The sequence below is a fragment of the Eretmochelys imbricata genome, chromosome 10, assembly GCF_965152235.1.
Source record: "Eretmochelys imbricata isolate rEreImb1 chromosome 10, rEreImb1.hap1, whole genome shotgun sequence".
Lineage (NCBI taxonomy): Eukaryota > Metazoa > Chordata > Testudines > Cheloniidae > Eretmochelys > Eretmochelys imbricata.
The window spans coordinates 84,839,285-84,860,429 of NC_135581.1; the positions used below are offsets into that span (position 1 = coordinate 84,839,285).

A 21,145-nucleotide genomic window follows, 5' to 3' on the forward strand; every position below is an offset into this window, starting at 1 on the left:
TAAACTGTACCGTATAATCTCTAGGGATAGAAATTCCATGCTTGAATAATAAGAGTGTAGCAGTAGGAACATAGTACCAACCACCTGACCAGGATGGTGACCGTAATTGTGAACTGCTTAGGGAGATTAGAGCGGCTATAAACATAGAAAACTCAGTAATAATGCATGGTTTCAACTATCCCCATATTGACTGGGTATATGTCACCTCAGGACAGGATGCAGAGATAACGTTTCTTGACACCTTTTAAATGACTGTTTCTTGGAGCAGCTAATCCTGGAACCCACAAGGCTGCTTTTGTGAAGGGAAATCATGCCTCCCCAATCTATTGGAATGCTTTGAGGGGGTCAAGAAGCATATGGGCAACAGTGATTCAATGGATCTAGTGTAGCTGGACTTTCAGAAAGCCTTTGACAAGGTCCCTCACCAAAGGCTCTTGAGCAAAGTAAGCAGTGATGGGAGGAGAGGGAAGGTCCTGTCATGGATCAGTAACTGGTTAAAAGACAAAACACAGGGTAGGAATAAAAGGTCCGTTCTCAGAATGGAGAGAGGTAAATAGTGCTGTCCCCCAGGGGTCTGTAGTGGGACCGGTGGTGTTCAACATGATCATAAATGATCTTGAAAAAGAAGTAAACACTGAGGTGGCAAAGTTTGCAGATGATACAAAATTATCCAAGATCAGACCAAAGCAGTCTGTGAAGAGTTACAAAGGGATCTCACAAAACTGGGTGAGTGGCAAGAAAATGGCAGATGAAACTAAAAGTTGATAAATATAAAGCAATGCACATTGGAAAACATAATCCCAACTATATATACAAAATGATCTGGTCTAAATTAGCTATTACCACTCAAGAAAGAGATCTTGGAGTCCTTGTGGATGGTTCTCTGAACCATTTGCTCAATGTGGATTGGTAGTCATAAAAGCTAACAATATTAGGAACCATTAGGAAAGGGATAGGTATGACAAAAAATATCAATAATGCCAATATATAAAGCCATGATATGCCCACACCTGGAATACTGTGTGTGGTTCTGGTCTCCACATCTCAGAAAAGATATATTGGAAATGGAAAAGGTACAGAAAAGGGCCACAAAAATGATTAAGTGTATGGAACACCTTCCACCTGAAGAGCGATTAACAAGACTGGACTATTCAGCTTGGAAAAGAGACAGTTAAGGGTGGGTATTATAGAGGTCTTTAAAATCATGAAAGGTGTGGAGAAAGTGCATAAGGAAGTGTTATTTACCCCTTTACATAACACACGAAGCAGGGGTCACCCAATGAAATTAATAGGCGGCAGGTTTCAAATAAACATTCACACAACGCACAGCCAACCCGTGGAACTCGTTGCCAGGGGATGTTGTGAAGGCCAAAAGTATAAATGGGTTAAAAAAAGATCAGAGAAGTTCATGGAGGATACTCTATCAGCGGCTCTCAGCCAAGATGGTCAGGGCTGCAACCCCATGCTCTGGGTGTCCCTAGGCCTCTGACTGCCAGATGCTGGGTCTAGATGACAGGGAATGGATCACTTGATGAGTACCTGTACTGTTCATTCCCTCTGAAACTCCTGGCATTGGCTGCTGTCTGAAGACAGGATCCTGGGCTAGATGGACCACTGGTCTGACCCAGTATGGTGGTTCTTATGTTCTTTTCTTTTTGTTACTACTGCAGGAATATGGGATTAATAAGGAGGAGAAGCTGGAGATTGCTATTGGCTTCTGTCTTCCTCTCATCAAGAAGATCCAGTTGGACCTGCAAAGAACCCATGAGGATGAGTCTGTCAACAAGCTGCACCCTTTGTAAGGACCTTGCTGCATGTTGGCACTGGTCGGGGACACACTGTGTCCTGAGAAGGCCATGCCATACGTTGACCTAGATGGACCAACCAGTGATGTTAAATTAAGGCAGTAGTGCATCGTTGCAGGGAGAGGGAGTGTTGCTGCCTTTATCAGAATGTGCAGAGGGGAGCAGGTGTTTGGTTGGGGAGAGGACTACACTATTCCTACAGGCCTGTTCCTTAGGATGCTGTGTAACAGGCCACTTGCTCCTCGCATCTTGCTCTGCTACCGTGAAACGTGGGTGTATTTATCTCTGCAGAATTATTTCACTCTGTTAGGCATGCATGTTTGAGAGAGTCTGTATGAACTACATTGTGAATAACACTGGGGCTGATTTGGTTTAGGTACTCAAGAGGAGTCCTGTCCCCAGGTCGCCATGTACGGACACGGTTATACTTTACCAGCGAGAGCCATGTACATTCCCTGCTCAGCATCTTCCGCTATGGGGGGCTCTTGGATGTAAGTGTGCCAGCAGTACCACAGGGTAAACCTTCCCCCTTTCTTCATCAGCCCTGTCTAGGGTGAACAGTGTGTGGCTGCAGATTACCCCTTCTAGCTAACTCCCCACCAATGACTCATACCACTGGCTTCTGACCAGCACTACCTCCGCTTTGTGACTGCCTAGGAAGGAGTCCTGCAGAAAGGGATCCGGGAGTCGGTGGATTACAAGCTAAATAGAAGTCAACAGAGTAACGCTGTTGCAAAAAAGCAAACATTCTGGGATATATTAGCAGGAGTGTTGTAAGCAAGACAAAAGAAGTAATTCTTCTGTTCTACTCCACGCTGATTAGGCCTCAACAGGAGAATTGTGTCTAGTTCTGGGCGCCACATTTCAGGAAAGATGTGGACAAATTAGAGAAAGTCCAGAGAAGAGCAACAAAAATGATGGAAGGTCTAGAAAACATGACCTTTGAGGGAAGATTGAAAAAATTGGGTTTGTTTAGTCTGGAGAAGAGAAGACTAAGGAGAAGCATGAGTTTTCAAGTATATAAAAGGTTGTTACAAGGAGAAGGGAGAAAAATTGTTCTCCTTAACTTTTGAGGATAGGACCAGAAGCAATGGGCTTAAATTGCAGCAAGGGAGAGTTAGGTTGGACGTTAGGAAAAACTTCCTAACTGTCAGGGTGGTTAATCACTGGAATAAATTGCCCAGGGAGGTTGTGGAATCTTCGTCATTGGAGATTTTTAAGAACAGGTTAGACAAACACCTGTCAGGGATGGTCTAAATGATATTTAGTCCTGCCTTGAGTGCAGGGGACTGGACTAGATAACCACTCCAGGTCCCTTCCAGTCCTATGGTTCTGTGTATGAGTGGGTCCCTTCAGTGAGAAGGAGATGGAAGGGCTTGGCATTTGGAGACGGAGCCCTGTCTCTCCTTTGATAAGAGTAGAGCCTAGAATTTCACATCACCACAGAGCTTGAATCAGAGAAATCTTTCCCCGAGCCTCGATGGTTGTTTGGTTAGGTTGGCTCTACACACACACTCCCTGTGGGTATTAGAAGGGCTAAGAAATGCATTGCCTCACAAACAGCTAATTGTGTTCTTTGGTTCGCTTGGTCTCCTATCCTGCTATTCCTAGAAGGTTTGCATGTGTTGGGGCTTGTTTAGCAGGTTCAGGTTCATGTGCCTGTGGCCACTCTCTGTGTCTGAGGAAAGTGGCCAGCAGTGACTTTATCTAACTTCCTGGTCAATGTGCAGAGTGTTTTTCTTCCACTCCCCGTCCCCTGTGGTGTCAGGGGATACTGTACTGTGGGGCATGCTACCTTGGGGGCATGGCTGTGCCCTGGTGAGAGCTCGGGGGACACCATGCTGCCCTTCCCATCTCGCAAATGGCATGTCCAAAGTGTTCTCCAGTTTTTCCATTCATCAAACCCTTTTGTAAGAGCAACCCTCCTTCCTTTCCATTCTTCCCCCTCCATTTTCTTACTGCTTCTTGCAAATATTTCATTCTGCAGACCACCATTTGAGAACCAACATGTTAGGGAAGCTGTTATTGGTTATGCTCCATTTCTCAGCATGACATTAGCGGGTAGCCTGCTGCTGGATGTGCTAAAATCTGAACACTGGCTGTAGCTGTATTCTGAGTGTCCCTTCCTGCAATCATTTCTTTCTGTAAACTCCTCTCCCCCTTGTGAGGTTCTATCTGCAGATTAGCTGAGTGAGGTGTTTCTGTGCTGACAGGGATGTTACACTGTGGAGAGGAAACCCTCTCAGACCCATTTCACTTAGTGCTGCAAGTTGTCTGCCATTGCTTATCCCATGCGACTGTTTGTGTGTATGTATCAGGAGTCCAAGGACCAGCAGTGGAAGAGAGCCATGGACTATTTGAGTGCTATCTCAGAACTGAACTACATGACCCAGATTGTTATCATGCTGTACGAGGACAACAACAAGGTGAGGGATCTAGAACTAGAATAAAATCTTTCCTCCTGTGATGTGAGACAGTGGCCACCAGGATCCAGCACTCTGTCTTTGCCCAGGTGGCAAGGTACTGGTATTGGTGGGCCTCCTGTCATACCAGGCAGTGAGCCCCCAAAACTGATTGCACATTTTCTTTCTGAAATGTGAGACGGGGAGTCTCCTGGGCTGAAGAGCCTCCCAAAACACAAGTTTCTAGGGCCAGCAGTTCCCATCTGGCGAAGAATCTGTAGACCAGAATCCTTCATTCAGTTAAGGGGATTTTTAATTGGTATTTAAAAATAACCTGCTGCTGAGCAGCCGCTTCCAGTCACAGCGTTAATCTAGGACTAGCTGAATCTATGATCAGACACCTCTGCTGTCAGCTCCCGTTGGCTGGGAACATCCCAGAGGTGCTGGAGGCCAGACATAACAGCCTTTTGTTAGTGGTGGTCTTTGACCACTGGGGAAAAAGAGAGAATACCCCCCCCCTTCTCCCAGTGCATTGTTAGAAGAGACCGCATCATCTGTAAGTGGTTGGAGCAGAGCACTTGGAGTCAGATCTGTTGTAATAGGTTGGCTGTGCTCTTCCACTGACCCACAGTGTTATAAGGTGTTGGAACTCTGTAGGGAAAGGTTAACTGAGCCCTTCTGACTCATTGTGGCAGCTACCACTCGTTAACCCACCCTTGATTTAGGGGGAGTGAGTGTGGCGCTCTGGTTATTGGAATGTAGGGGCTGAGCTCTGCTAGGGGAGAATAGCCCAGCTATGGCATTTGTGGCTAATATTGTGTTAACTTATTGATAAAGATAAATTAATCACTGAGCTAAAAAGTAGTGGTTGCCGAGGTGTAAGTGAACATGACCTAATTACATTTGTTATCTGTAAACAGAATATTGTTCTAACCAGTAATATATTTACTTGGCACTTTGAAAGGGCCAATTTCCCAAGCTGAAAACAATTTTGCTTAAAATTATGATTAAAAGTGATTTAGTAGGAAAAACTTCAAACAACATGAATGATAATTGGAAGTTGTTTAAAAATTCTTTTAGTAGATGCCCAAAAAAATCAAAATTCCCGAATCACAGAAAAACTTATCCTGATTAAAAAAGGAAAGAGAAAAGAGCACTATGGAATTGCACGCACAAATGGAAAAAGGGGCAGTTGATAGCAATGACTTAAATGATGGGTGAGGCAGGAATCACTGGATGAAATTCTATGGTTTGCATTATGCAGAAGGTCAGACAGGTGATCATAATGGTCCCTTCTGGCCTTAAAATCTATTAAATTACCAGTCTTTAAGAAAGGGATAGATAATAAGACAGAAAATATCATGTTGCCTCTATATAAATCCATGGTACGCCCACATCTTGAATACTGCATGCAGATGTGGTTGCCCCTTCTCAAAAAAGTTATATTGGAATTGGAAAAGGTTGAGAAAAGGGCAACAAAAATTATTAGTTTCAGAGTAGCAGCTGTGTTAGTCTGTATCCGTAAAAAGAAAAGGAGTACTTGTGGCACCTTAGAGACTAACAAATTTATTAGAGCATAAGCTTTCGTGAGCTAAGCATCTGATGAAGTGAGCTGTAGCTCACGAAAGCTTATGCTCTAATAAATTTGTTAGTCTCTAAGGTGCCACAAGTACTCCTTTTTAAAAAAATGATTGGTTGTATGGAACGGCTTCCGTATGAGGAGAGAGTAATAAGACTGGGACTTTTCGGCTTGGAAAAGTGGGGATATGATTGAGGGCTCGAAAATCATGACTGGTATGGAGAAAATAAATAAGGACATGCTATTTACTCCTTCTCATAACACAAGAACAAGGAGTCACCAAATGAAATTAATAGGCAGCAGGTTTAAAACAAGCACAAGGAAATATTTTTTCATACAACACACAGTCAACCCGTGGAACTCCTTGCTGGAGAATGTTGTGAAGGCCAAGACTATAACAGGGTTCAAAAAAGAACTAGATAAATTCATGCAGGATAGATCCATCAATGGCTATTAGCCAGAGTGGACAGGGATGGTGTCCCTAGCGTCTGTTTGCCAGAAGCTGGTAATTGGTGACGGGATGGATCACTTGAAGATTACCTGTTCTGTTCATTCCCTCTGTGGCACCTGGCACTGGCCATTGTCGGAAGACTGGATACTGGGCTAGATGGATCTTTGGTCTGACAGTATGGCTGTTATTTTTTTGTCGTGAAATGCGAACAATTGATACGGGATGCCAGAGGAATCAATGCCAAAAATCTATAGCCAATAGGATTCAGAGGACAATAACAGAATTTTTTAAACATCCAGGAAAAAAATTCTAGCAATGGTGTAAGTCTGCACTAGATAGAGATGATAAAATTACCAGTAATGATGCAGAAAAGACAGAAGTATTCAATAAATATCTTTGTTCACTATTTGAAAAAAAGAGCCAATGGCTGGAAGCTGAAAGTTGACAAATACAAACTAGAGTATAAGGTGGGAAGTTTTTAACAGTCAGAGTAATTAACCCTTGAAACAACTTGCCCAGTGATGTAGTGGATTCTCCTTCAAGGGGGGGGTCTTCAGATCAAGGTGAGGTGTGTCTTTCTCAAAGATCTGCTGTAGCCCAGCCAGGAGGCATCCTGGGTGAGGTTCCTTAGCCTGTGTTGTCCTAGAAGTCATAATCTATAAAACCAAGTCCAGGAAGGTATAAGACTTGCTCTCCCCAGTGTGGTCCGTTTTGAAGGGAGGGCAGGTACTGTGTCTCTGGGTATGTTTGCATAGCCCAGTCCTGATTGGGTCCTCCAGGCGCTACTGTGATAACCGTAATACTGAGCTCTGTGCTGCTGGGTGAGACAGAAAGCCCAGGTTAGCGTGTCTGTGCTTGTCTCATTGCTTCTGCATTTCCGCCTAAGCGGTGTGCTTGGGGTGTGTGCTATTTTGGCATGGAGGAGAGAGGGCAGAGGGCCAGTACCACAGCCCACACTGAAGTTGGGGCTGATTTTTGTGTTCTCAGGACCCATCTTCAGAGGAGCGTTTTCATGTGGAGCTTCATTTCAGCCCAGGTGTGAAGGGATGTGAGGAAGATGGAAGTGCCCCTACAGGGTTTGGCTTTCGGCCTGCGTCAGCAGAAGTGAGTCTGCAGTCACTGTGCCCTGTTTGAAGGGCCTGTCTGTGTCACTGAGGCACAGGCCTGGTGGGAGATGGTGTGGAGCACAGCAACTGCACTGCCCCTGTGGGGAAAGCAGTGCGGTAATGAAAGAGAGGTGAAGCCACAGGCCCACCTCTTCCCCATCCTTAGAAGAGAGGCTGGGACCCAAGTGTGCTCAGGAGAGCCTTTGTGATCCTGGGGAAGCAGGCTCTGGTGTGCTCACAGCAGGGCCAGGCACAGTCTGACCCAGAATCCTTCATCACACCCTGACAAGCACATACCTAGCAGCTCCCCTGCATTCTGCGGTGCCTCCGCCAGCCAGCAGTGGCCATGTCTCGGGCCCACTCTTGCAGTAGCGTATCTGGCAGTTGAGGGTTGTTTGCGGGTTGAGTTTCCTGGCTGGCTGGGTACTTTGTCTCCAGTTTCAAGGCTGTGTGTGGGGAGATGTAATCTCACTTCATTTTGTACAAGTGTCTGACTGGAATTCTGCTGGGCCTGTTTTTCCTCTGAGTAAATCCCACCTGGGCCTGCATTGCTAGGTGTGTTAGTAACGCTGCTAGTGTGTCCTTCATGCAGAATGATGACAAGAAGCCAAACCAGGGCAGCATGGAGGATCTCTCCAAAGTGAAGAGCGTTGATGGGACAGACCAAGCACAAGAAAGGTCATCCCAGCCCTCTGAGCCAGTCTGCATTCCGCGGAGATCGCCCTTGATCCGCAACCGGAAAACTGGATCCATGGAGGTAATGGGGCGGGTGTAGTTTCAATTGCTCTGATCTAGTCCTCTTGCCCAGTCTTGGCATCTCAGTTTTACCGTTGCAGAAAAGCTCCATTTTCTGGGACTCCCCTTTTAGCAGCGCACCAGGGTCTGAGTTACTGCTGTGAAAGGAGTTAGGGCAGTGGTCACCAACCAGTCGATCGCAATCGAGTGGTTGATCCTAGAGGATCTCCCAGTCGATCGCGATCTCCAGCGGTGCAGTGTGACTGTTGCTAAGGCAGACTCCCTGCCTACCCCGACCCTACACTGCTCCCAGAAGCGGCCAGCGCAGCCCTGCAGCCGCAGGGCCGGGGTCTCCCTCCATACACTACTCCTATCTTCAAGCACTGCCCTCGCATCTCCCATTGGCCAGAAGAGCTGTCGGGGCGGTGCTTGCAGAGAGAGGGAGCGCACGGAGCTATGTGCCCCCCACCCTCTCCAGGGGCCACAGGGTTGCGTTGCTCCCTTCTGGGAGCGGTGTGGAGCTGGGGTAGGCAAGGAGGGGTTTGGAGTGCTGTGGGTTGGAATGCAGGAGCGGGTTTGGGGTGCTGGCTCTGGGAGGGGGCTCAGGGTGGGGCTTGGTGTGTAAGAAGGGGTTCGGGGTGAAGGAGCGGGTATGGGGTGCTGGCTCCGGCACTTACCTCTGGCGGCTCCCAGTTGGCGGCGGGCACAGAAAGGCTAAGGCAGGCTCCCTGCCTACCCTGGCACCACACCGCTCCCTCCTAGAACTTGCACCCCCTTTGCATGCCCAGCCTGCACCCAAACTCCCTCCTAGAGCTTGCACCTCCTCCTACACCCCAACATTCTGCCCCAGCCTGGAGCCCCCTCATGCACCCAAACTCCCTTCTAGAGCTTGAACCCCTCACCCCCTCCTGTACACCAACCCCCTGCCCCAGGCTCAGCCCAGAGCCCACACCCCCTCCCGAACCCTAACCCCATCCCGGTGAAAGTGAGTGAGGGTGGGGGAGAGTAAGCAACCAAAACGGGGTGGGGGGATGGATGGAGTGCGTGGGGCGGGGGTTTGGGGAAGGGTTAGGGCCTCGGAGAAGGGGTGGGGTAGATTCTGGGTTGCCCTTAGATTCAAAAAATGATCTTAGGCATAAAAAGGTTGGAGGTCACTGAGTTAAGGTAATAATGTGTCCGATGGGAAAGCAGGTTTATTAAATGCAGAGTGGTTAGGTGGCTGACATACTGAACTCCTTAAAATACCTTCACGGAGGAGAAATGCAGGAAAAAGGTTTGGACAATTGGTGAGGAAAGACAATTGTGTGGAAATAGCTATGGGTGAATTGCAGCGAAGGCACACTGGGGAAATGCTGAATAGGCACATCCGCTGCATTGTGGGGTATTAGCAAAACTATGTGTCAAAGTAAATGTACTGTTGTCACTTCCAGGCTGCATTGTTTTAATTCATTTCTTCTTGGGTGTCTCATGAAGTTGAACTGGAAGGTGCCATGTTGCCGATCTGTCTCCTGTAGGATCATGGGAAGGGGTGGTGCCTGCTGTTTGTGATTTGTGTTGGGCAGTGGAGGTTTATTACAAAGTTCTTAATCTGCCATAGGGCCGATGTACTTATAGGCAACTGAGCTGAGCTGAGCTGGCCTTACTCCCTGTCCTCAGGCTCAGTCTGGATGGGCTGTCTCAGTGGTGGGGACTTAGCTCACAGGTATCCAAATGCCCTTCAAGCTGCTTTCAGCACTGTGTGTCCTCCCTTCTGGGATTAGTCACTCGCCTTGATTCCAGCTGTTTCCTTGGAGGTGGGGGAAGGGATGTTTGTGGCTGAGGGATCTGTGGCTGTCTTGGGCCTTCCTTATTATAGTCAGCCATGAAATCACAGATGCCTTTTTGGTGATTGGCACACAATAAATTAACCATGGTCTGGGGAGGATCCTAGGGTGATCCAACGGATCTGATGTACTTGGATTTTCAGAAAGACTTTGACAAGGTCCCTCACCAAAGGCTCTTAGGCAGAGTAAGCAGTCAAGGTATAAGAGGGAAGGTGCTTTCATGGATTAGTAACTGGTTAAAAGATAGGAAACAAAAGGTAGGAATAAATGGTCTGTTTTTACAATGGAGAGAGGTAAATAGCAGGGTCCCCCAAGGGTCTGTAGTGGAACCAGTGCTGCTCAACACATTCATACGTTATCTAGAAAAGGAGAGGAGCAGTGAGGTGGCAATATTTGCAGGTGATAGAAAATTATTCAAGATAGTTAAGTTCAAAGCTGATTGTGAAGATTTGCAAAGGGATCTCACTAAACTGGATGACTGGGCAAGAAAATGGCAGATGAAATTCAGTGTTGGTAAATGCAAAGTAATGCACATTGTTTTGTATGTATAGTTGGAATTATGTTTTCCAATGGGGTCTAAATTAGCTGTTACCACTCAAGAAAGGTGTTTTTCTGAAAACACCTATTCAGTGTGCAGTGGCAGTCAAAGCTAACAAAGTCAGGAAACATTAGGAAAGAGATATATAATAAAACAGAAAATATCATAGTGGCATTATGTAAATCCATGGTATGCCCACACCTTGAATACTGCATGCAGTTCTGATTTCCCCATCTCCGAAAATACATGTTAGAAATGGAAAAGTTACAGAGAAGAGCAACAAAAATGACTAAGAGTATGGAACAGCTTCCATGTGAGGAGAGATTTTAAAAAATTGGGGACCTGTTCAGTTTGGAAAAGACGACTAAGGGGAGTAGAATATGTTAGAAGTCTATAAAATCATGAATGGTGTGGAGAAGGTGAATTGGGGAGAGTTATTTACCTCTTCTCATAACACATTGTCGTCTGGTGAACCCTGGTTCTTAATAGGCAGCAGAGTAAATAAACAAAATGAATTACTTCTTCACACAATGCACAGTCGATCTGTGGAACTCATTGCCAGGGGATGTTGTGAAGGCCAAAACTATAACTGGGTTCAAGAAAGAATTAGAGAAGGTCATGGAGGATAGGTCCATCAGTGGCTATAAGCCAAGATGGTCAGGGACATAAACCTGTACTCCGAGTGTCCCTAAACCTCCAACTGTCAGAAGCTGGGACTGGATGACAGGGGGTGGATCACTTGAAATTGCCCTGGTTTGTTCATTCCCTCTGAAGCATCTGGCACTGTCGGAGACCGAATACAGGGCTGGATGGACCCTTGGTCTGGCCCCGACATGGCTGTTCTTATGTAGAAACAACTGCAGTTGATGGTGTTGACATGAGTGTGTGTGCCCTAGAGGGGAAATGCTCAGTGATCAGAGCTGGAGCATGGGAGTTGGGACTCCTTGAGTTCTGTTCTCAGCTTTGTGCCGAGTTCCTTAGGGGAAGATTTCTAAAGGTGCAAAAGGCAGGTCAACGCTTAACTCCCTGTCACTGCCAGTGAGAATCAAGCACACCTTGGCTCTTTGTGCCTGTGAAATTGTCCCTTCCATGCAGTCTTTAAAATGAGACACATCCTCTCTGCCTCTTACTATCATTTGTGAAGTCCCTTGAGAGTGGTGGGTAGAGTAGCCAGGAATCCTTAATGGTGCAGTCAGCATTCCTCTTGTTTTTACAGGTGCTGTCAGAGTCCTCTTCCAAAACTGGAGGGTATCGTCTCTTCTCCTCCTACTCCAGACAATCTTCTGAAATGAAGCAAAGTGGCCTAGGTACGAGCCTGTACTCGACCTGTCCACCTGTACCTCTCTGTCTCTCTGTGTGTGTGTCTGTCCATCCCGCCACATGTACATCTGGCTCAAGTTCCATGTATGTCTGTGGATGTATTATGTCCTCTTATGTAATGTTACAGTGTACAATACGTTTCCTGTACGTTCTCTATCTCTTTCATTCCTCAGCCCCTCATACAGCCAAGGTTCTTACTGCTGAATGTGAACACGTTACTTTTTGTAGCAGATGCATAATTGCAGAGCAGGTTTCTGCTCCCATGGCAACATATTTCATGGTGCACTATTTTATCCTCAGCAGAGGGAGGGAAAGTTACTAGCCAAAATCTGAGATCTGAAACTGGCATGCTTTTCTTATCACAGCTGGGTTAATTTATTCATTTGCCAGGCTCTTCCCATAGATGAATTGTTATCTATAATCCCTTCTTCCTCGTGTTAAGATTTTTTGGCCTCATCAAGGAAATGGAGATCACTCACCAGCCGCTGTCTGTTCAGTAGTGATGACTCATAGCACCCATCACTGATCTGATTAGCTTTTCATAGCTAGAGTGCCAGTCGAAACACTGGGGAAAAAACTTCTGGGCACTGTTTGCAAGTATTTTTAGCACAGATTCCCACTGTTGAGTATCTGCGGCCTGGGCATTGAAGTCAGATTGTGTTGGAGCTTTGTCGTGCTGCCTGGTGGAGCCAAACATTTGGTGCAAGGTTAAGAAAGCCATTACCGTGCTGTCCTGTCAGGCCAGAATTTGGATTTTGTTGCTCAGAGCCTCCTAATGCTCCCAGAACTCCTGTTGCAGAAGCAGAGTCAAATTCTCTATCCAGAGCCCAAATCTCTGCTGCTGACTGCCTGTAAAGTGGAACCTTGACAGATGCAGATAATGATGGTTTAGAAGGATAGCACATTTTTGTGGGAGATTGCAAACTATCCATAAAACAGCTTCGTGCAAGGTGTTCACTCTGGACAACACAGAAAGAGACTGTTCCAGCACCTGCTTCTGTCTTTGCAGTCCTGGATAATTTCCTATATCTAAAAGTCTGGCAGTCCAAAGGGAAAGTACATGAGCATGTGCACTTCGTTGCTTTTATTTGTGTTGTATGAAGAAGTCCCAAAGGGTTTTGTCAAAAGAAAATTCTGCTTTTTTTGTTCTTTAACATTATAAGTTCAGTTCTTGTCTCCTTGGGAGACTCTATGGCCACTGTAGAACTAGTGCAACTATAGTATTGCAAAAAGCGAAACCTGAGCAATTGAGAGGGAAAGGGAATTTTCACCACACTTTAAAATTCTGGGTTTTGTTTAGCAGTCATTGAGCTCCAAAGTCTAAGGCTATGTCTACACTGAGATCATAGGCCCGCAGCTAGCCTAGGTCAGCTGACTTGAGCTCACGGGCCACAGGCTGGGGAGCTATAAAATTGCAGTGTGGACGTTCAGGCTTGGCCTGGAGCCTGGACTCTGAGACTCCATGAGAGGGGAGAGTCTTAGAGCCTGGGTTCCAGCCTGAGCCCAAATGTTTACACTGCAGTTTTCACCCCTGCAGCCTGAGCCCTGCGAGCCGAGTCAACTGACTGGGCTTTGAGACTTGGTGCTGTGGGTTTGTATCTCTGTGTAAACGTACCCTAGAATGTTTAGGAGAAAGGATGTCTTTGTTAAAGAGGCAGATTTTTGAATCTTTAATTTAGGTGGAAGAGTTCACGTTTTAAGCTCCAAAAGTTATCCAGCAAAAGCAGGGTAGACCAGACTTGATATTCCTGATGTTTCTAAAGTTAAAAAAACTTCACAAGCTTCAGACCTTTCAGGTTGCCATTATACACCAGAAAGCGGCAAAGTAGGGGCAAACCAGTTTTCTTAAACATCTTTGCAGGTCACCTTTGAGGCATGACCAAGGTCCTCCTAGCAACAACACTAGTTCAAGTCCCTGTTCTCTGAGTTTTAGACATCCTACAGCCAAGAGATTTCTAAAAGGCCCTGAGTCTTTCCTCCACATCTGTGCATGAACCCCCTCTTAGGATTTGAACTTAATTCTCACCCAGTTAACGGAATCTCCTTTTGAACCATTAGGTTAAGGTTGTTTTAATGTCTGTCCCTGAAGACTGAATCCTTGATAGTGGTAATATCAGCAGGGAGGGTTAGAGAGGTTCAGGCATTGATGGCTTGTCCTCTGTTTAGTACTCTATCAAGATCTGCTATCCCTGACTATGTGCTCTGGTGCTTTCCCTAAATCTCACTCAGTGTTGGAACAGGCTGCAGGAGGCTCCACTGAGGTGCAAAAAAGGCCCTTAACTACTCTGAGTCTATGGATCTTTAACTAGATTGTCACTACAAAGCCACTCTTCTCACTAGTTATCTGCAGCGCAAAGTCTCAGCAGTACTGAGTAAGCTGAAGGAACAAATGGCACCAAGTGATCAGTTTTGTGAGTGGGGCATGTGTGGCCCCAGTGGTCACTGCGCCCAAGAGGTCTCTGCATCTGCACTGAGGGATCTGTGCTGGTGGGTTAATTGGGGAGCCACGGTTGCCGGGGATGCGCCTTTCTTCTTAGGTGGATTTGGATTCATAAAAACTCACAAACTTTAAGGTCAGAAGGAACCATCGTGATCATCTAGTCTGGCCTGCTGCACATTGCAGGCCACAGAATCTCACCCACCCACTCTTGTAATAGACCCATAACCTCTGGCTGAGTTACTGGACTCCTCAAATTATAATTTAAAGACTTCAAGTCACCAAAAAATCCACCATTTACACTAGTTTAAACCTGCAAATGACCCATGCTCCATGCTGCAGAGGAAGGTGAAAACTCCCCAGGGCCTCTGCCAATCTGACCTGGGGGAAAATTCCTTCCTGACCCCAAATATGGCAATCTGTTAGCATGTGGGAAAGACCCAACAGCCAGACACCTGGGAAAGAATTCTCTGTAGTAATTCAGTCCTCCCCATCGGGTGTCCCATCACCAGCTGTTGAGGGTATTTGTTACTCATACTGATTGGCTACATGCCATTGTGTGCATTCCCATCATACCGTCTAAAAACTCAACATGCCCAGTCTGGAAGCCAGTTAGTGGTTTTTTTGTTTTTGTTTTTTGTTTGTTTTTTTTTTTGTCCCCATTGCTCCCCTTGGAAGGCTGTTCCAGAACTTCACTCCTCTGATGGTTAGAAACCTTCTTCTAATTTCAAACCTAAACTAATTTGACAGCCAGTTTATATCCATTTGTTCTTGTGTCAGCATTAGCGCTTAACTTAAATAACTCCTCTCCCTCCCTGGTATTTATCCCTCTGATGTATTTAGAGACAATGCATCTGTTACCTGTTCATGGGTCTCTTCCTTCCTAATGACAGGTTTCAGAGTAGCAACTCTATTAGTCTGTATCCACAAAAAGAAAAGGAGGACGTGTGGCACGTTAGAGACTAACCAATTTATTTGAGCATAAGTTTTCGTGAGCTACAGCATCCGATGAAGTGAGCTGTAGTTCACAAAAGCTTATGCTCAAATAAATTGGTTAGTCTCTAAGGTGCCACAAGTCCTCCTTTTCTTTTTCCTTCCTAATGTGTTTGTCTGCTTTTATTGAAACCTAGATTCATCCCCTTCACAATCTGAGATGTGTGTTCTCAATGTGTGGGGAGGAGTAGGAAGGACAGCTGGTCTTAGACTGGCTCTCCCTCTGGCTTGGGTTTCAGCACCTATTCTTGTGGGTGGGTCTGTTAGTCACTACTACCTGTTGCTGCTGCTGGGCTTTGAGCAAGTCCTGCTCCAGTGTCAGGCTTTGCCTACTTCCCCACTAAGTGGCCTTGCCAGTGACTGGCTGCTGGTGTTTCTTAATCTATTGCCATGGAGGGAGAAGGATGAGTGCTAGTACTCTGGCATAAAACCAGAATGGTTACAAACACAAAAGGACGAAGGCAGAAGAGGACCCTTGATATAGTGCTGTTACCATTCCCCCCCAGCCATCTTCATCATAAGTTTTGAGTCAGGTTTACTCTGCTGGAGCCCTTAAAATGTTCCACTGGAAAGGGGGAGGGCCACAGTCACAGCCTGGGAGATCGAGGGGCTGGTTGTGTAGAGTCTTTAGGAGAAATGATCCATATAAAAGCATTGCAGTTCCACAAGCTCATTCTCCAATTGTATTGAGCTAGCCAGATCCAAGGATAGTCATGTATCTTCTCTCTCTCTCTCTCTCTCACTTCCTTTCCATTACCTTCTTTTCAGCCTAGTGGTTAGACATAGAGCTCTTGCTACACAGTTTGTTTGCCTCTTTGTGTTCTATTTCTGCTGTTTGGTGTGATGATTGCATTGTAGCACAATCTCTAAGCTCATCCTCTGGGAGCTGTGATCTCCCCTGGCTGCCCTGGGAGGTGTTCTCATCCCTGTGTGCCTCTGTCCTCTCAGCCACTTGCTGGCTGACCAAGTCTGATGCCTCTTCTGCAGCTTTGCAGCAACAGATGGTTCCCAAATAAATTGTTCTGGTTGTATGAACTGAATTAACTCCTTTTGGAAACTGATGGAAAAATAGTGTCATCTTATGCTAAGTTTCACAATTTCAGGATAAAATTACAAGGCTCATCCATAGTCATGTTTCAGGAAATGAATGAATTCTAGAGTTAGGAATCAATTGCCCTATATGGGATAGTATTGCCCAGTGAGATCTGGAAACAATGTACATCTTTCTATGAAGCATCTGGTCCTGGCTACAGCTGGAGGCAGGATACTGGACTAAGTGGACTATTGGTGTGATCTAGTGTAGCAGGGAGAGAGGGATACCAAGTGGATGGGCCACTCTTCTGATTCAGAATAGCAGTAGGTGATGGTTCCAGGTCTGAATTGGCCTTTGATGTGATCGCATATGGAAATTTCTTTTCCTTGGGAAGGATGTTTTCTGCAGGCTGTCTCTTTCTCATGAAGACTCTGACAGGAAATGCGCTGTGTTGAGCTAGCTGCTTCACACTCAGCAAACACTACTCTTTTGAAAAACTAAGAAAGGAATTTGTCTCTGGATGGAATGGAGAGGTGAGCCCATGAACAGACTAAAAATCCCAGAGTGCTTTGCAGTTTACTGAGGCTCAGCCAGGAGAGGGAGGAGAAAATCAAACGACACATGAGAAAACAAAATAATGTTCCGTAGATGCACCAGGGGAATCTCTGAGCTACACGGGGAATTTAGAACTGGTGTCAAATGGCAAATTGGGAGGTCTGGAGACTGAGCCCGTTTCTCTCTGGAACAGATAATGACAGTGCCAACTTTCATCACTCTGCCTGCTCCCAGTAAGGTTCAGATCGCCAACTGAAGGGATCATCTCTTGGGTTGAGGAGTTTACGTTCAGTCTTAGGTACAAAGCAGGGCTCTGGGTGGGAAAGATTTTGCATCCCTCTATCAATTCTCTGAGCAAGGGTACCCTGATGAAGAATTCTTATGCTAGGGCCCTGAGGAGCTCAGTGAAGACAGAAGCAAATAGACGTTAGCATAGAAAAATAGGCCATCACTGTACATCCTTATCTGGATCAGTATGTCCAGTGCTGGGTGCCTTGGCTGTAGAAGAACTCAGTTTGGAAGGCCCAGAGACAGAACAGTGAGGGTAGTTAGTGTGGGTACTTGATGAGAGACTCAAAGACTAAAGTCGCTGCATTTACTCTGGGGGAATAAAAAAGGAGTTGGGAATATGAATTAAAGGGAATCTGTCTGAAGTGAAGTTATGCGTATGATCGCAAAAATTGATCAGTCCTGAGTTTTGATGCTGCCCCATAATTTGAGAACAAGGGTTAGTCAATTAAAGGCCAATAAATTTAAACTCAATCAAAAGAGATGTTTCTCAGGGTGAGTACTCGGCATGCCATGAGATGTCCATGGAACAGCTCCCATGACGGGTTTTAAAAGGGCTGAATCATATATGATCCTGAGTAACGGTGGCGGTGCAGAGAATAGAATGTTATCAAGTTAAAAAAGGAGGAAAACTTTAGACCAGTGTAAAGTCAACAACTTGTAGGTACATGGATCTGTACTGTTTAGGGAGTGTAAAAAAAAAAAGGGGGAGTGGGTGGGTGGGAGAGCATGCACCTCCCCTACTCCTGGGGGGACTCCCATCTTGGGAGCAGGGGCTTACACTCTGCTGCATCCACAGTTAATAATTTTGGACCACAATATGGATAAACAAAATTGCTTTCCTCAACTGACATGAACCATGTTCCAAATGCCCAACGATCAAACCACCACTTAAGCCACATTCATTACCATGTGGAGCGCAGAGCATTCCAGGAAGCACTGTGGATCTGAGAAGCAAAGACCAGTGTTTGGGTGTCCAGATGGCTACTTCTTTTTGCCTAGTTTTCAGCGTGCTGAGCTCATATCACTCTGACAGAAGTCAATGGGAGCCAAGGGTGTACAGCGCTTCTGAAAATCTTAAGGGGTTCTCAACTTGGGTACCCAAAATCAGAGACTCCTTTTGAGAAGTTTGACCTGAGTGACTGCACACAATGAGTGTGTGGCAGGGTTGGGAATAGAACAATGACTTCCTAGTTATCTGCCTTTTCTACAGACCATCCTTCCTCTGGGTTTATAGGTTATAGTTTACATATAATGTAAAAAGTCATAAACCTACTATGCATGTGTAAGTTGAATCTAGATGTGCATTGCCAACTGCCTGGAAAAAAGAGCCAACAATTAATTGTAGATGGTAAAAATTTAGGACACTTAATTTATGGAGAAACAGACTTTTATGGAGGCATCCAGAACAGGCAGAATGACACAATGTGTGGCAGTCATTTTCAGACTCTCAACAAAACTCTTGACTTAATACATTGTAATTTTTTTTTTTTTAAGAACAGATTTCAAGCTGAGCATATAACCGTGGATGCAGAAAGCAAAGCCATGGTTTAATTCGGGTTGGGTTAGTTTTATTTGGGTGGTTTTTGTTTTGTACATCTGGAAAGTCTTAACCAAGAAAGAAAACCCTAAGTAGGTCTGCAGAGAGACAGTTGGGGCATAAATGGATGGTTTGCAAGCTCCAGGACTCAGGCAGGACTCGTGTCCTGTGCCCCATATATCTTCTCACAGTTTGTGAGGAACATTGTGGGTCACTTGGCCTTTCTCTGAAACATCAAGGCAGAATCCTGTACTGGAGGGACCTGTGTACTGATCAGGGGCAGCAGCTTGTATATCTGAAAACCTGAAAAATGGCTCTCTGGATACAGATTTCTTTCCCCAGTGCTGATGGGTAGAGGTCTGGCACCAGCAGCCCAGTGCATGGTATGGTGACACATCACCAGCTGGGCATCCAGTCTTTTCTCTGCACTCAGTAGAGCAATGAGCAAGCTTTCTGTTTCCTGATCAGCAGATTCCTCAGTTCATTTGAAAAATCCTGATTGGGCTGTGGACACTCTCTCCTCCCTAGATTTATTCCCTGCTTCCTCCTCCTCTATGCTGCAGTGATGGCTGCTTCCTACAGAACTAGCGAAATCTCTGCACAGGAGAACTGGAGGGAAGGCAGAGGGGCAGTGCTTGCAGTTGGTGTTTACATATCAAGGGGATTAGGTATCCTAAATAACTAAAATGGATGGGTAGATATCCTAGCACTCAGACTGGTCAACATCGGTCTCCTGGGTCAGGAGGCAGAAAGCCAAGTGACAGTAAACCCTGCATGGTTGGGTATCTTGCAGTAAGGCAACTTTCCTCATCTCCAAATATCAAGATCCCCATGCGTGCCCAGTGCTGATCTCCTTTGGAGGGGATTGCTGCCTCCTCTGGCATCAGGCCCTTCTGGAGATTCATCCCCTGGAGACGGGCAGATTCTTCTTCGAGTAGTGTCCCTATGGGTGCTCCACTTTAGGTGTCTGTGTGCCCTTACACCTCTAATCGGAGATTTGTGGTAGCAGTGTCCTGTTGAGCCCACGCATGTGCTCTCCCTCCCTCCTGGTCGGCCTGGAGGCTATTTAGCACTGCACAGGCGAACCCCCCTCACTTCCTTCTCTACTGCCTTTGGTGTCTGACCCAACGAGCAGCTGTCCCTTCCTTAGCTGTGTCATTAGCATAAGTAGTGTTTGTTTTCTTACCTTTGTTCTCCCTAAAAGCACTCAAGCTAGTGTTTTTGTTTTATTTTATTCCTTTGGTTTAAAAAGAAAAGAGAAAAAGGAAAAGAACTTCACTTTCCTTCCCTGTCTGGGGGCATTCCCCCCCTCCCCAGGCATCTAGTAGACTCATAATTTTCTTTTTCAGTTGTTTTTAAAAAGAAAAAAAAGACGATGTTCTTCTGTATATTCCTCCCTGCGAGAGGATGACAACCCCCTGCCCAGGAGCTTGCCTAGATTTCTCTGCTCCAAGCGATGCTTCTCCTGCCAGGAGTCAGTTTCTGTAATGGCCAGACACTCACTGTGCCTGGGAGATCCTCACAGAAGTGCTTTACCTGTCACATCTAAAACTGCAGCCTCCCAGGAGCTGGGAGCTGAAGTAAAAATTCCTCCCTATAGAGAAAACACTTCAGTCTATCCCTGGAGCCTTCACTTCAAAAGGGGTCCAGTGGTGAAGAGGAGAAAAGAGAGAGAGAGAAAGAAGAAGCCACCAGCAGACTCCCCCTGGAAAGGCTCCTCCGCGACTGGCCAGCCAGAGGGGTGTTCCCCAGTCCAAGTAGCTGGCCACATGAGCTCAGCTGTCGCTCCCCTTCAGCAGGGAAGCTCTGGAACCTGAAACCTGATGGAAGCTGAAACCTGAGAAGGGGCTTCCTGCTGTGAGCTCTGCCCTGCTCTGAGCTCTGCTCTCCGCACTGACGAGGGGCTTCTATAAGCTCTGTGCTGCTCTGAGCTCTGCTCTGGGCAACTACGGCACCCAGAGGGCGCCCTTACCATACCATCTCTAAAAGAGCGACACAGAGACTGGCACCGAGACACCAGAGGCTTCCACAGTCATGCTCTGAGGCAATGGTACCATTCCCTAAGGAGAGGGGACAGTTACCATACCATCTCTAAAAGAGAAACCCTTTGGTACCAGATGCAACAAAACTCCCATCTAGGAAGTGTTCTGCACCTTCCCAACCGTTGATACCGACTACAGACACTCCTCTAGGGTTCCGGATGAGCCCATGGTAACACAGGTGCTCTGATACTCTAAAGATATGTGGCCTCAGTACCCAGGGAGAGACAATTACCATATTCGCAAAAAGAAAAGGAGGACTAGTGGCACCTAAGAGACTAACCAATTTATTTGAGCATAAGCTTTCGTGAGCTACAGCTCACTTCATCGGATGCATTCAGTGGAAAATACAGTGAGGAGATTTATATACACACAGAACATGAAAAAATGGGTGTTATCATACACACTGTGTTATCATACACATACCATATTGTTTCTAAAAAAGTGGCACCAACAAACTTTTTGTACTGGGCAAAATTCTCATTTAGGGAGTGCTCTGCC

General features: G+C 46.1%; 1 protein-coding gene across 4 annotated transcripts in view; it reads left to right on the forward strand.

Moving 5' to 3' along the window:
• The window catches only part of PPIP5K1 (diphosphoinositol pentakisphosphate kinase 1), a 183,494-nt gene that overhangs the window by 59,366 nt on the left and 102,983 nt on the right, over window positions 1-21,145 (forward strand). For all 4 annotated transcript variants that reach the window (XM_077829275.1, XM_077829272.1, XM_077829273.1 and 1 more), the window contains exons 20-25: window positions 1,671-1,798; window positions 2,182-2,296; window positions 4,124-4,231; window positions 7,225-7,341; window positions 7,936-8,100; window positions 11,656-11,746. In XM_077829275.1, the coding sequence (XP_077685401.1) occupies window positions 1,671-1,798; window positions 2,182-2,296; window positions 4,124-4,231; window positions 7,225-7,341; window positions 7,936-8,100; window positions 11,656-11,746 (724 nt within the window). The remainder of the gene's footprint in view (window positions 1-1,670; window positions 1,799-2,181; window positions 2,297-4,123; window positions 4,232-7,224; window positions 7,342-7,935; window positions 8,101-11,655; window positions 11,747-21,145) is intronic.